Genomic DNA, 15,042 nt, shown 5'->3' with positions numbered 1-15,042 from the left:
ACAGGATTCGAAGGCGCCGTTGCGTTATGCCGTATTCTGTTAATTTGTTTAAATTCAGAACCTAAACAACACCTGACACCAATTTGGACAAATTATACGTTTTTCTTCATTATATGGTGTACGTGTGGCATTTGGTACTTCAATGATGCGAAGTGGTTGCTAGTCAAAAATATCATTATTTGAATTTATACGATAATGTGTTTGCTCTGTTGGGCTATTTTAGGTTGCTAGGATCATCCTAATCAGAATTTAAGATGAAGAAATCCTTTCTAGACATAACTCTGCCCACACGCTACCCTCCTGCACCATTCAAGTATTAGTTCACATCCACTGCAGCTTCAGCTGACGTGATCTGCTTCGTATTACCCCTACCGACTTTCTTTAACGACTGTGCTTCGTGAGCTAGCCACTTCCCAGCTGAAATAATACTTTACCAGTGGTTGTAAGTGGCACACATTAATGCTTCCAAAGCTGTTCAATATGCACATTTATTTATTTTCAGCTCAGTCTAGTGTGAACGATTAATTTAGCAAGTTATCGCCAGAGTTTCTTTAACTTCTTAAAGGTTTATTTTGTGTAATTTCGACGAAATAGATTAGTGATAATGGGTGTCTTCATTGCAAAAACATTATGCTTTATCGTTATTGTCGGATACTTCGTGGTTTACGCACAGGACAGCAAAAAATCACAGGCACCCAATAATGGAACTACCTATGAGGAAGTAGTCGTTGAGACATCACTCTACGTGAAGAAAAAACCAGCTACAGCTTTAAGACGCCAACGACTATTATCTCAGGAGAAAGGGTTTTCACGATCAAAGCGTGCAATCAGGTCTACAGAGCAAATACCCACGCAGCATCGAATACGAACTGTGTAATAACAAATATTTTCTTTCCGCGTTTCAGCCACTCAATCAATCACCCAGAGTCGAAGCTCAAATCGAATGCGCTGAATCCTGTAATCGGGCAGCAGAAAGATTCCCACGATTTTTTCCAATCTTTTTTCGATAAAGGTTTCACCAACGGTGCCTCAAAATTCAACCAGCGCGCTTTCTACATACAAAAACCGGTACGCTTGTGAAATCTATAAAAAAAAAAATTCGCGGACTGCAGATTTTATATTCCACGTTATTTATAAATCACTTCTTAGGTAACGTCCAAACAGGAGGGAAGTCAACCTGTCTGAAAGCGAATCGGGTTCCCAAAGAAACAAGATCATGTGGTCCGGACGTGTCAATCTGACCGAAATGCAAATTATCGGCCACATGCACAGGCAAAGGAGGAAGACGGCGCTGTTTGTTTTCCTTTGAAATGTAGAACCTGTGTCTAGTGTTATAAGCCGAAACAGTTTAGTTTGTAAGAATCGTAAAAAATGTTCTCACATCCTGATAGTTCAATCGATCGGATACCGAACGTTTGGTGTCGTTTATTTTAGTTATTTAATGCCATAAGACAATCAAAATGTGAACAATAAACAAGAACATGTTTGATGGTCTAATAGAACCGATGTGTTTACTGTCTGCTGAATTCGCCGGATAATTAGTATGCGAACTAGCGTTACCTCTGGATTTACATGAAGTAGTCTTCATGGAACTGTAAACGTGTGTCTAATGACGTACAATGAATAATGTGCCCTTCGACAGCGTGTTAGTTGAGTAACTTGATTTATCGGAGTGAATAAATGATCATCTTCGCGCCTTTCATTCGCATTCGATATTATTGCAACACTTTTCTGTTTGACGTGATTAAAGTGTATTGCATGTTATCCATAATATTTTAATAGTAACTCATAAACTATATTTTAATATGCAATCAGCGTCTGCGTTTAGAAAGTTCTGAGAATAATCTCTGATTAGAAGAAAATACTAGGGTAAATTATTTTGGTTTTTCCGATTTAGGATGTTTTCACGCAACTAAAGGGTGTGTCACATCAAATTGCATCACGGAAAAAACGCTGTAGAAATTTAATTTTTAGGAATTATATCTTCAGCTTTCGCTTATAATCAGATAAGAGTGTATAGATCACGTTGGCCATGCTTCACTGTCATTTTTTCGTAAATTTGGAAAAATGTCGTCGAACGAAAAAGAGCGTCGTGAATTAATCCTGTGCACTCATTTCGAGAATCCGGAGTTGTCACATCGGGACATCGGTAAGATGCTAGGAATCGTCCATTCCACGGTCAGCAGAGTACTAAAACGATACTTCGAGAACCTAACCATCGACCGGAAGGCGAAGAACGGCAAAAATGGATGCTCCGTCAGTGAAAAAGATCACAAGCGCGTAGTTAAGCAGTTTAGACGTGATCCGAGAAGTTCGGTCCGGGATGTCTCAAATAAGCTGAATTTGTCAAGTTCATTCGTCCAGCGGACCAAGCAGCGGGAGGGCCTGCGTACATACAAGGTTCAGAAGGCTCCTAACTGCGACGAAAGGCAAAACATGGTGGGGAAGACGCGAGCCCGGAAGCTGTACACCGAAATGCTGACGAAGCCGCATTGCCTGGTAATGGACGACGAAACCTACGTCAAAGTGGACTTTCGTCAGCTGGCGGGCCTGTTGTTCTTCTCCGCAGAGGACAAATTCAGCGTTCCGGAGGAGATTCGCAAGCAGAAACTATCCAAGTTTGCCAAAAAGTACATGGTGTGGCAAGCGATCTGCTCTTGCGAAAAGCGAAACGCCCCCTTCGTGATGACCGGCACGGTAAACGGGCAGGTTTACCTTAAGGAGTGCCTACAGAAGCGCTTACTACCACTATTGAAGCAGCACGATGGCCCGACCATCTTCTGGCCGGATCTCGCTTCGTGCCACTATTCAAAGGACGTGTTGGAGTGGTACGAAGCCAACGGGGTCACCTTCGTGCCAAAGGAAATGAACCCGCCCAACGCGCCGGAGCTTCGCCCAATATTAGGAAGCAGGCCCTCCGGAAGAACCCAAAAGTTGTCAAATCGGAGGCGGACTTCAAGAGAAAATGGATTTCTGTTCAAAAAAAAACTACAACCTGACGTTGTACAGAACCTGATGGACGGGGTAAAGAGGAAGGTGCGAGCATACGGGCTTGGGCTCGAAGTATGAATAAAAAGAAAATGCCAAAAGTTGTTTAATAGTTTTTATTTTACTGTCTAAAATTTTCAAAAGGATCGGTCTACTGGGCGAATTTCTACAGCGTTTTTTCCGTGATGCAATTTGATGTGACACACCCTTTAGTATACGCAAATCGATTTTTCTTAATGAAAATCACATATAATCAAGACGAAACCCCAAATCTCTAGTTGCTAATACTACTATAAGTAAAGTGACCAGATGGTCAGAGATCTAACGCGGGACACAAAAAACAAAACGTTATATATATATACGTTATGTGAACATAAACCATAGTTTAGCGAGTCTAAACTGATCTGTATTATTTCTTCCTGAGTATCGGCACTCAGTTGTGATTTTTCGGTGGCTTAGATTTTGTTCACGCCCGAAAATCACTCGCTCAATTTTCTTCAAATTACCGAATGGAATGCTCAAAAATTCCAATTCATTTTTCATCGATTTTAGAGTTAACGTATGCATTCAAAAAAATTGACTAATTTTGGATGGCGATGAAAGATAATTTATAGGAACAAATTTTCTTTAAATCTTACGTTTATTAAGTCTACAACAAAAATGATTCAAGGCTGTTGATTCGCAGCAGCAGCAGCACTGACAAGCAACTTGATGATTTTTCCATACTGCAAGCTCCACCCCACAGCGAAGGAATTGGACATCCTGAGACACTTTGTGTCCGCCAGATACAGCCGATCTGGTATTTACAAGTCGGGAGATCAAAACGGTGGAGAAGAATTTGCCCAAAATGGACATTTTTATGCGGAAGCGTCAGACGACGCCGGCCGTATCTGAGCACCAGGAAATCACCCAGAAGGAGTAGCTTGAAGTGCTGGTGAAAAACTTCATTCCGGCGACAGAAGTGAAAAACTTCTTTTCGTACTCATAATGAAAGACGAGACGTACTTGATGATAGAATTCAACGAATGACAGGGGCAGGGGCAGGGGCCCGGGTACTTTACGTTCCCCAGGTAAGCAATGACGTCGAATATATCATTCACATCAAGTTCTCGAAGAAGGTCCTTCTCTGACAGACGTGAAGGGGATGTCCAAGCCACTCTTCTTTCGAGTCATATGGTGAACGGGGAGATATATAGTACGAAGTGCTTGCCGTAGTTGGGAAGGTGATGTGGTCTTTATGCCGAACCTGGGATCAGCCCATTATGCCGAAAGATCACAAGATCACAAGGATGGATCGGCTGGAGATAAACATTGTCGCAAAGACCACCAACCTTCCCAACATTCCCCAGCTGCGCCCCATAGAAAACTTTTGGGCGAATGGCCAAAATAGAGAGACAGACGACCCCCAAAGCCACGAAAAGGTAAAATAACACGCCGATATACATCTTTTCATCGGCCATGGTTTAGGTTCCGGCCAACTTTCGTAAGACTGCCCAGCGCTTCATTTACGATACTTCATCAAACAACTCTGCCTCTTCCTGTCTAGTTCTAGTTCTTCCGGCTTATTTAAAACGTTAAGCCCTGACCGAGCTAGGGGACCAAAGATGAACTTTTCGTCTGACTCACGTTGGTCCCTGCGGATCAATAGGGGACTTTTATAAAAATCATTTTCCAATTTTGTTGCTGTCGCTTCCGGTTGACACTCTCTAAATAAAAAGCCCAATGTCGGTGCGATGAAACCAGCTCAACGTATTAATCTTTGGATGCATTAGAAGCGCTTTTGAACAGTCTGCCAAATAAAAGTTTCCATTTAAGAAAATCAACATGATCAAATTGTGATATATTGATATCGCGGGACATTTTCGTTTCTTTTGCCAAATGCGGGACGTTTCGCGGGACGGAATCTTACGCGGGACATTTTGTTGAAATGCGGGACTGTTCCGCGTAAAGCGGGACGTCTGGTCAGTTTAACTATAAGCCATTCAAATTATCCAAATGTTTATGTTTTTTAACGATTTTCTACAAAGCGAAATTATGATCATAAATAGTATTCACCTCTGTTCATGGTTTGTCCGAAAAATGATCATGGTCTGTTCAGTTTTGGAAATTTGAAGAAATTCTAATTTTCAAGTAGATGTTGAATTTCTCATTGCTTGAGTTTACTGTCATCATATTGATCCATTTACAATTTAGGCTTTCTTCAGAATATTGCCTTTTCTTGGGCATTTTGAAGATGAACATCACTCTACACAGAGAAACTCTATTTCTGCTACGCACGAAGGACAAATTAAACAAAAATTGCAGCGCGCCAAGCGGCTGCTATAGTAACGATGTGGACAAACCAACATCAGCGCATTGAACATACCATGATCAGAATTGAGGTCATCGAGATGCAATAATTACATGATTTAGATCAGAGATACACAAACTATTTTGGGCCAGAGACCCCTTTTCCAGATCGAAGAGACACCATCGACCCCCTATAGCCAAAATTCTTTGCAAATTTTATCTTTATCTTATTCATACAAAATCTCACCAATTCATAACAATAGCACTTTCTACTAAAATATTAGTCATTCTTATAACAAGTTGATTCACGTAACACAACATATACAGTAACTTGAGGGTTTCAAAAAAGAACTTGTGTTAATTGATGGGGGGTCATATTTAAACCTAGTTGTTCTTCAAAATCAAAGTTTTTCGTTTATGTCGACCCCTGGGAAACTGACATCGACCCCAAGAGATCGATTTCGACCACTTTGAAAACCCATGATTTAGATGTATAAATCTGATGCAAATGCACAATGGTCCAGGAGATGCATTTAAGTGGAAATTAGCATTTAGAGCTCGACAGTTATTCTCTAGACAAAAACTGTCTTCGACAAAGTTAGAGTATGATAGAGCGCTCATTTTCATGTTGCCAAAAATAGGGTGACCAACATTTTCAATGAAATAAAAAATCTAACTTTCTTATCACTATAGATAGAGGTAAACATAGTTTGACAATGTTGTAGTCCCAGTTATTTAAAACATTTTTGCAACCGTTATAGCGCCTTTTTCCTAATTTGCTTTGGGGTCACCATTAAAAAAAACTGTTTTTTGCTAAAACTTTTATATTTCAAATTCTACATACAAACTGTCTTCGAAAGACCTTTAGAACATACTGATACAAACATTTTGCGATGCAGAACTTGTCAATATCTCAATTTCATTCATAGTTATTGATATTTCTTCCCAAAAAATACGCTCTCTTCAATTGCTTGCCATTCTTTCTGGGACAAACATAAACAAAGTATATTGGCGGCATTTGAAAGAACAGAGTTCACTCTACATAATGTGTGATTATCAAAACTATGTTATTTTTCGTGTTTGAGTAAATTAAAATTGAAATCATGAGTTTCAATAACTTTGAGTAGGATTAAGATATTGACAAGTTCTGCACCGCAAAATATTGGTCTTGATGAGCTCTAAAAGTCGCACGAATACAGTTTTGATGTAGAATTTTAAATATAAAAATTAGGTAAAAAAAAATCCGCTTTTTCATGGTCACCCTAATGCAACTTAGGAAAATAGCGCTAAATCGATTATATTAGAAGATAAAAAAAAGCTTTGTTCTACAAAGTTGTTTAAAATATTGTCGAACTTTGTTTATCTCTATCTATAAAGACAAGAAAGTTAGATTTTTTATTTCATCGACAATTTTGGTCACCCTTTTTTTGATAACTTAAAACTGTGCGCTCTATCATATGCAACAACTTTGTTGAAGACAAATTTCGTCGGAAGAATAAATATCTCCCATACAGTTGTTTTTAACTAAGTTGCATCAGAGTAACCATGAAAAAAACGGTTATTTTACTCTAACTTTTATATTAGGCTGTCAAAAAAGTCCTGCGGTATTTTTTTTTGAATTTTCATTTGTTCATAAAATTAATTACAATCATCTATTTTAAGTCAAATATGCTCCGTTTTGTTCGATGACTTGTTCCCAACGAGATGCCAACTTCATAATACCCCTGTTATAGAAGCTCGCTTCCTTATTGGCAAATAAACTCGGATAGCCAATTTTCACAGGCCTCTTTTGTGGCTACCTTCTGACTACCTAGCTCGTTCGCCATGGACAAAAACAGGTGGTAGTCACTTGGTGCAAGGTCCGGACTATACGGCGGATGCAAAAGAACCTCCCATCCGAGCTCTCGGAGCTTCTGGCGCGTCACCAAAGAAGTGTGTGGCCTGGCGTTGTCCTGATGGAAGACAATGCGGCCTCTGTTTATCAAAGATGGCCTCTTCTTCATGAGTGCTACCTTCAAGCGGTCCAGTTGTTAGCAGTACAGGTCCGAATTGAGCGTTTGGCCATAGGGAAGCAGCTCATAATAGATTATTCCTTGACAATCCCACCAAACACACAGCAGAACCTTCCTGGCCGTTAATGAGGGCTTGGCCACCGTCTGAGCCGCTTCAGCGGGCTTCGACCACGACCGTTTGCGCTTCACGTTGTCGTAAGTGACCCACTTTTCATCGCCAGTCACCATCCGCTTCAGAAACGGGTCGATTTTGTTGCGATTCAGCAGCGATTCACATGCGTCGATACGGTCAAAGATGTTTTTTGCGTCAACGTGTGTGGCACCCATACATCGAGCTTCTTTGTGAATCCAAGCTTCTTCAAATGGTTAATAACGGTTTGATGACTTATCCCCAGCTCTTGGCCGATGCTACAGCTGCTACTATGCCGGTCTTTCTCGGCTAATTCAGCGATTTTGTCGCAATTTTCGACGACAGGCCTTCCGGAGCGTGGCGCATCTTCGACGACCTCTACACCAGAACGAAAACGTTGAAACCATCGTTGTGCGGTTGAAATGGAAACTGTATCGGGTCCATAACTGCACAAATTTTATTGGCAGCTTGAGATGCATTTTTGCCTTTGTCATAGTAGTACTGTAAAATATGTCGGATTTTCTCTTTATTTTGATCCATATTTGCGACATTATAACTGACGAACGACTTAACCAAACAAAACACTGTCAAGGACTATATTATAGCGCGTAAAAATACCTTTCCAACAAGCTATAGTATGACTCGATAAATGAATACAACTAGAACTACGCGCTTACAACGACACCTCGCGGAAATACCGCAGGACTTTTTTGACAGCCTAATATTTAACATTCTACATCAGAATTGTCTTCGTACGACTTTTAGAGCTTATCAATACCAACATTTTGCGATGCAGAATTCGTCAATATCTTAATCCTGCTCAAAGTTATTGATGGGTTTTCGCCAAAAAAAACTCATGATTTCAATATTAATTTACTCAAATACAAAAAATAACATATCTTTGAAGATCACATATTATATAGAGTGAAATTTGTTCTTTCAAATTCCGTCAACAAACATTTTTTATGTTTGCCCCAGAAAGAATGGCAAGCAATTGAAGAGAGCATATTTTTTGGGAAGAAATATCGATAACTTTGAGTGAAATTTAGATATTGACAAGTTCTGTTTAAAAATAGTTTGTTTTTAGTTTTTTTTAATGGTGACCCCAACGCAAACTAGGAAAAAGGCGCTATATCGGTTATTTCAAGAGATAGAAAACAACTTTGTTCTACAAAGATGTTTTGAATAACTGGAACTACAACATTGTCGAACTATGTATACTTCTATAGATGATAAGGAAGTTAGATTTTTTATTTCACCGAAAATGTTGGTCACCCTATTTTTGGCAACATGAAAATGAGCGCTATATCATATGTAACAACCTTGTCGAAGACAGTTTTTGTCTAGAGAATAACTGTCGAGCTCTACATGCTAATTTCCATTTTTCCACTTTTTTTTTTAATAAAGGGTGTGTCACATCAAATTGCATCACGGAAAAAACGCTGTAGAAATTTAATTTTTAGGAATTATATCTTTAGTTTTCGCTTATAATCAGATAAGAGTGTATAGATCACGTTGGCCATGCTTCACTGTCAATTTTTCGTAAATTTGGAAAAATGTCGTCGAACGAAAAAGAGCGTCATGAATTAATCCTGTGCACTCATTTCGAGAATCCGGAGTTGTCACATCGGGACATCGGTAAGATGCTGGGAATCGTCCAATCCACGGTCAGCAGAGTACTAAAACGATACTTCGAGAACCTAACCATCGACCGGAAGGTGAAGAACGGCAAAAATGGATGCTCCGTCAGTGAAAAAGATCACAAGCGCGTAGTTAAGCAGTTTAGACGTGATCCGAGAAGTTCGGTCCGGGATGTCGCCAATAAGCTGATTTTGTCAAGTTCATTTGTCCAGCGGACCAAGCAGCGGGAGGGCCTGCGTACATACAAGGTTCAGAAGGCTCCTAACCACGACGAAAGGCAAAACATGGTGAGGAAGACGCGAGCCCGGAAGCTGTACGCCGAAATGCTGACGAAGCCGCATTGCCTGGTAATGGAATGTTGTTCTTCTCCGCAGAGGACAAATTCAGCGTTCCGGAGGAGATTCGCAAGCAGAAACTATCCAAGTTTGCCAAAAAGTACATGGTGTGGCAAGCGATCTGCTCTTGCGGAAAGCGGAGCGCCCCCTTCGTGATGACCGGCACGGTAAACGGGCAGGTTTACCTTAAGGAGTGCCTACAGAAGCGCTTACTACCACTATTGAAGCAGCACGAGGGCCCGACCATCTTCTGGCCGGATCTCGCTTCGTGCCACTATTCAAAGGACGTGTTGGAGTGGTACGAAGCCAACGGGGTCACCTTCGTGCCAAAGGAAATGAACCCGCCCAACGCGCCGGAGCTTCGCCCAATAGAGAAATATTGGGCGATTATGAAGCAGGCCCTCCGGAAGAACCCAAAAGTTGTCAAATCGGAGGCGGACTTCAAGAGAAAATGGATTTCTGTTCAAAAAAAAAACTACAACCTGACGTTGTACAGAACCTTATGGACGGGGTAAAGAGGAAGGTGCGAGCATACGGGCTTAGGCTCGAAGTATGAATAAAAAGAAAATGCCAAAAGTTGTTTAGTAGTTTTTATTTTACTGTCTAAAATTTTCAAAAGGATCGGTCTACTGGGCGAATTTATACAGCGTTTTTTCCGTGATGCAATTTGATGTGACACACCCTTTACCCTCCACTAACCTCCACACCAGAAAGCTCGAATAGAGAGCCCCCTGGTAGTGGACTCTTGCTAACAGACAACAAACATAAGAAGAGATAGCGGAGAATATAACAACAAACGAAGAAAACAAAACATATGAAATCCCAGTGGAACATTGGAGTTCCTTTGAAGGGATCCACCATATTATACAACATTAGAACGACGCAGGAAAAAGAAAAATGACGGAAAATATTATTAACCAAAGCATACATATACATAAGATGGTCGGCACATTTACAGAATATATTGATTTATGTGGATCGTCATATACTGTTTCAGCTTATTTAAAAAAATATGTTTATTGCTTATTGCTTTCAGATTATTGGGAAGCACGTTGAATTTTAATGGACCGTAACTTTTTATGCGCGTGAGTCCCAATTTCGTAAAAGCTCTGGTTCTCATTAAGTTATTTGCATTTCTCGTATTCAGAAGGTTTATTCGAGTAGGGAATGTGATATTATGGTGAAAATTACGGTTATGCAAAATATTATGAACAAACATGATACTTTGAATATCACATAGGCCTGAAATAGGAATAATTCTATTTTGTACAGTAGTGTAAAGCGCAACTGTCGGATATAAGTGAGGAAGATTGAAAACTACTTTCACACATCTATTTTGCAGCGTTTGAATTTTTTTTCAATTTTGATTTGGCAGCATGACCCCAGACTACAATTAAGTATTGGAGGATGGAGTGGATGCATGCAAAATAAAACTGTAACAATGCTCTTTTTGGTATGAAACAGCGTACTCTTTTCATGAGACTACATAAACTTGCAACTTTACTCGATACATGTTTAATGTGAGTATCCCAGGAAAGGGCAGAATCTTAATACAATCCTAAGTATTTGAAAGAGAAGACTTTTTCAATAGTCAGGATTCCCACACATGGATCACGGTGTTGAGGTATTTTTTTTTCGTGGCGAATGGAAGACCATATACTTTGTTTTAGTGAGGTTAACGGTTAGATAATTGCCACTGAAATATTCCATGAGTTTCACTATATCTGATTCCATGTCCGCTACAATAGTTTGAATATCAGGACGCGGATAGAATAACGCCGAATCGTCTGCAAAAAGTTTTGGTATTCCGTGGAGCGTTAAATTACCAAGATCATTGATAAAAATCAAGAAGAGTAGAGGACCTATGTTGCTTCCTTGAGGAACTCCTATATCAATCGGACGTAAGCTACTACCAACACCGTTAATTACTACAAATTGTTTTCGATCGGACAGGTAACTTTTTATCAGATCGTTGGCAACTCCTCTTATCCCATATCGATCAAGCTTTTTCAGTAATATTTTGTGATTAAGAGTGTCGAAAGCTTTCTTAAGATCGATAAATAAGCCTCCTACGAACCTTTTTTGATCAATTTCGCAGATCAATTCGTCGACGAGCTCTGTAATAGCGGTCATTGTGCCACAACCTTCCCGGAAACCATACTGATATTGGTATATAACATTGTTGGCACTCAAGAAGTCGGTAAGTCTACAGGTTAAGAGTTTTTCCAAGATTTTGTTGATAACAGATAATGTTGAAATTGGTCGATAGTTCGAAGGATCACTATTGTCTCCAGATTTAAACACAGGTGAAACTTTGGCGATTTTCAGAGTATTCGGATAAACTCCAGTTAGGATTATTCTATTGAATATTTCGGAAACGATTTCAGCGAACCGACCTATGTTAGCCTTTATCAAGTCTGCAGGAAAGTTGTCATAACCTTTGCTCTTCTTAACATCAAGCTGACTTATCAGAATACGAACTTCGTTTACGCTAGCAGGTCTCAGAAAGATAGAGTTTCTAACACTTTTTACTTGTTTTAGATAGTCGAAATTTTGCACTGTTAATTTACTAGTAAGATTATTACCAATACTAGAGAAATAATTATTAAATACTTCTGCAATTTCATAATTTGAATTAATGTTCCTATCATCAACTCTTAATTCAATTTGCTCACAAGGCTTAGAGCGACCAAAGATTACATTTAATTTTTTCCATACATTGAGATGATTAGAACCACTGAGCATAGTTTCATAGTGCTATTTTTTTTCTCATTGTGCTCCCTTGGCCGAGTGGTTAGCGTCACAACTAACATGCCGGGTGTTCGGGTTCGATTCCCGTTCTGGTCAGGGGAATTTTTCGTCAAAGAAATTTCCTCCGACTTGCACTGTGATCACGCGTATTCTAGAGCTTGCCACTCAGAATGCATTCAAGGCGTGTTACTTGGCATAGAAATCTCAACTAAGTACTAATAAAAATGACGCAAGTAATACTACGTTGAGACGGCGAAGTTCCTCTAGGAACGCTGGTGCCATTGAAGAAGAATAAGATAGTTTCATAGTATTCCTTTTTACATCGTTTCTTCATATTTGTTACTTTTTTGGATACATGAACTAACATATCCCTAGCGCGTACATCATTGGGACTGTTTTTCACTTTTTCGAGATAATTATTTTTGATTTGAATCAACTTCCAAAGTCCATAAGTCATCCATGGACATTGATCCCTCTTTATTTTGACAAATTTAGTCAAGGTTCTGGTACAGCTTATTAACAGGTTGTTATAGGTTGTAGTAAGAGAAGCTAAAGTAGCGTCGACATCGTCAGTAACTACAAAATCATTCAAAAATATTGAAAAATGATTTTCAAGTTTAACACGATCAACAATGTTCACTCTCAGTTCTTTGTGGCTCTTATCATTAATCATAGGAAGAGAGGAAATGATAGGAAGATGGTCGCTAATATCATTAAAAATAGTGTGATTTTGTAGATTTTCAGCAAGGTTGATCGGACATATAAAGTGGTCTAAAATGTTATTACTTGCTGGACGAGTTGGAATTGTATTTGTACATACATAACCATAAGATTGTAATAGGTTTGTGTACCGGCATACTACGTTATTTTTTATCAGATTAATTGGAATATTGAAATCTCCAAGAATTAAAAATGGTTTTGATGGAGTAGCAGTTGATAACCAGCCTTCTAAAATATTTTGAAATTCGTTGTAATCAAACGAGGGAGGACGATAAACACTAGCAACTGTATAAAGTTGACCTTTAAGTTTTAGTTCTAAGTGGATATAGTGCAAACCGTCAACTGTTTGAGTATCTATCAATTTGTTTTCGAGTGAACTATTTACAAAAACTGCTAAACCACCAGGAGGATTATCACGACACGAGAAGAAAGCGCGATAGCCAGGAATATTGTAAATGTGACTAATCCCCTTCTTCATCCAGGTTTCACCAATAACAATAACGTCGATACCAATTTTACATTCTTTCACAAAATAAATAATTTCGTCAAATTTCTCAAAGTTATTTATCCCTCTTACGTTCCACTGAACCTCATTCAAAGCTTCCTTATTAGTCGTAACACATTGTATATTGAATACATGCAAGTTGTCATGATATCTGTTCAAAATCATAGTTGGGAAAATCAAAATAAGAATATTCTACAAACTTAATTAATCAATCAGATTAATGTACATTTTTCTTCCGTTTTGGCGAAGGAGAGTGACCGGGGGTTAACTCAGAATCAGACACATCATGAGTCTTCCAGAACCGACTCATGATGCGACTAAGATCTTCTCTGGTTCTGATTAGTTCTGGCTTACAATTATCGTTTTTTTAGCTAGAATGGCGCCACCTCTGCCCACCCAAACGTATTTTATGTTGAGTAATTCTTGAGAATCTCTAAGTTCTTTAAGCAGTTCCAGAGATAATGGGGACAGCTCGCAATGTTACATTCATTGCACTTCCGTTCACCATGAATCTTGAATCAATAACAGTTGATAAAATCTTTCCAAATTGAGACATAAATGCATCTACTGGACCATTGTGAAATGGTGTGCAAGCATGATGTTTACAATATTCGTAAGTGTTATAATCCAGAAAAGGTCTGAATACATAGGGGAGATGGGGGCACATTCGGACACTTATTTTCCCTTGATTTTTAATATTAGCCATAGGGGAGAGGGGCGTACATTCGGACACTTATTTTTCTTGATTTTTAATATTTTTTTGTAAACTTGAAAAAATCCTGAATTCATCCTGGTTCTCATTTGGACATCAGTGTATCATATGAGCGTGTTAGAGGTGTGCGTTGATGCGGTTACGAATGGTTTATTCGAATTTTCGAAAATTGTTCGAAAAAACCTTTCTTGAGAATGGATAGCAACCTGTCATTTTGAATCCAGCTAGGATATTACTCAGATTGAAAGAAGCATTATAAGTCAATATACCTGAAAGGTCGTGTATAGAAATATTTTTTTCCACGATGGTTGAGTAGCCTATCGTTCTGGGAAACTGAGAGCTTTTGCTTGAAAGGACCCATAACTGAAACATCCAGTGGTGGTAAGCGATTTGTGAAATAAAGTGGAAAAGATACATGAATTGTGCTGTTTTCTCGGCAATATTTAATTTTTTCCAAAGTGCAATGACTTTTTGATTGATTTTTGATTTTTTTTAAATTGATACGTTGCTTTTTGTTACCATATTCAAATGTTCCAGAACATTGAGAAACAGTTTTCCCGTTATGCAACCGTTAGTTGGGAAATTAGCTAAGACAATGGACCCAGTTGGACCACCTGTGAGCTAGAATCATGAAAACGTTCTATTCGAAACTAGTACGGTAGCTCTTTCCATCTCATCTTCGTTGATGCTGGTTCTATCGGTTTTCTTTTTGTAGTTTCGAACCATCATTAGGGCTAACAATTAGGCAAACAACAATCGGACACAAATTTTATGAGGTATTGAGCAGTGTCCGAATGTGCCCCGTGAACGATGTCTGAATGTGTCCCACCACCATACGAAGACAAATCATAATTTTATCTAATAAATAGACCTTGATTTCGTTGTATGCAGGTTTTCTTCATTTCATATTAGTTACTAACTGAGGTGGTGTACTTAAATTTCTAAATCGTTCATAAAGG

At 39.0% G+C, this 15,042-nt stretch overlaps 1 protein-coding gene across 1 annotated transcript; it reads left to right on the top strand.

The window, feature by feature from the left end:
- The first annotated feature begins 484 nt into the window (after window positions 1-484).
- Window positions 485-1,502, top strand: LOC129769586 (uncharacterized). The gene is made up of 3 exons (XM_055771948.1): window positions 485-831; window positions 906-1,068; window positions 1,150-1,502. Exons 1-3 carry the CDS (start codon window positions 605-607, stop codon window positions 1,183-1,185), a joined length of 426 nt encoding a protein of 141 aa, XP_055627923.1. The 5' UTR covers window positions 485-604; the 3' UTR covers window positions 1,186-1,502.
- Window positions 1,503-15,042: the final 13,540 nt, after the last annotated feature.

This window comes from Toxorhynchites rutilus, chromosome 2, assembly GCF_029784135.1.
Source record: "Toxorhynchites rutilus septentrionalis strain SRP chromosome 2, ASM2978413v1, whole genome shotgun sequence".
In the NCBI taxonomy this organism is placed as follows: Eukaryota; Metazoa; Arthropoda; class Insecta; order Diptera; family Culicidae; genus Toxorhynchites; species Toxorhynchites rutilus.
The sequence above is the reverse complement of the archived record's forward strand: the minus strand, read 5'-3'. Positions and strand labels throughout refer to the sequence as shown.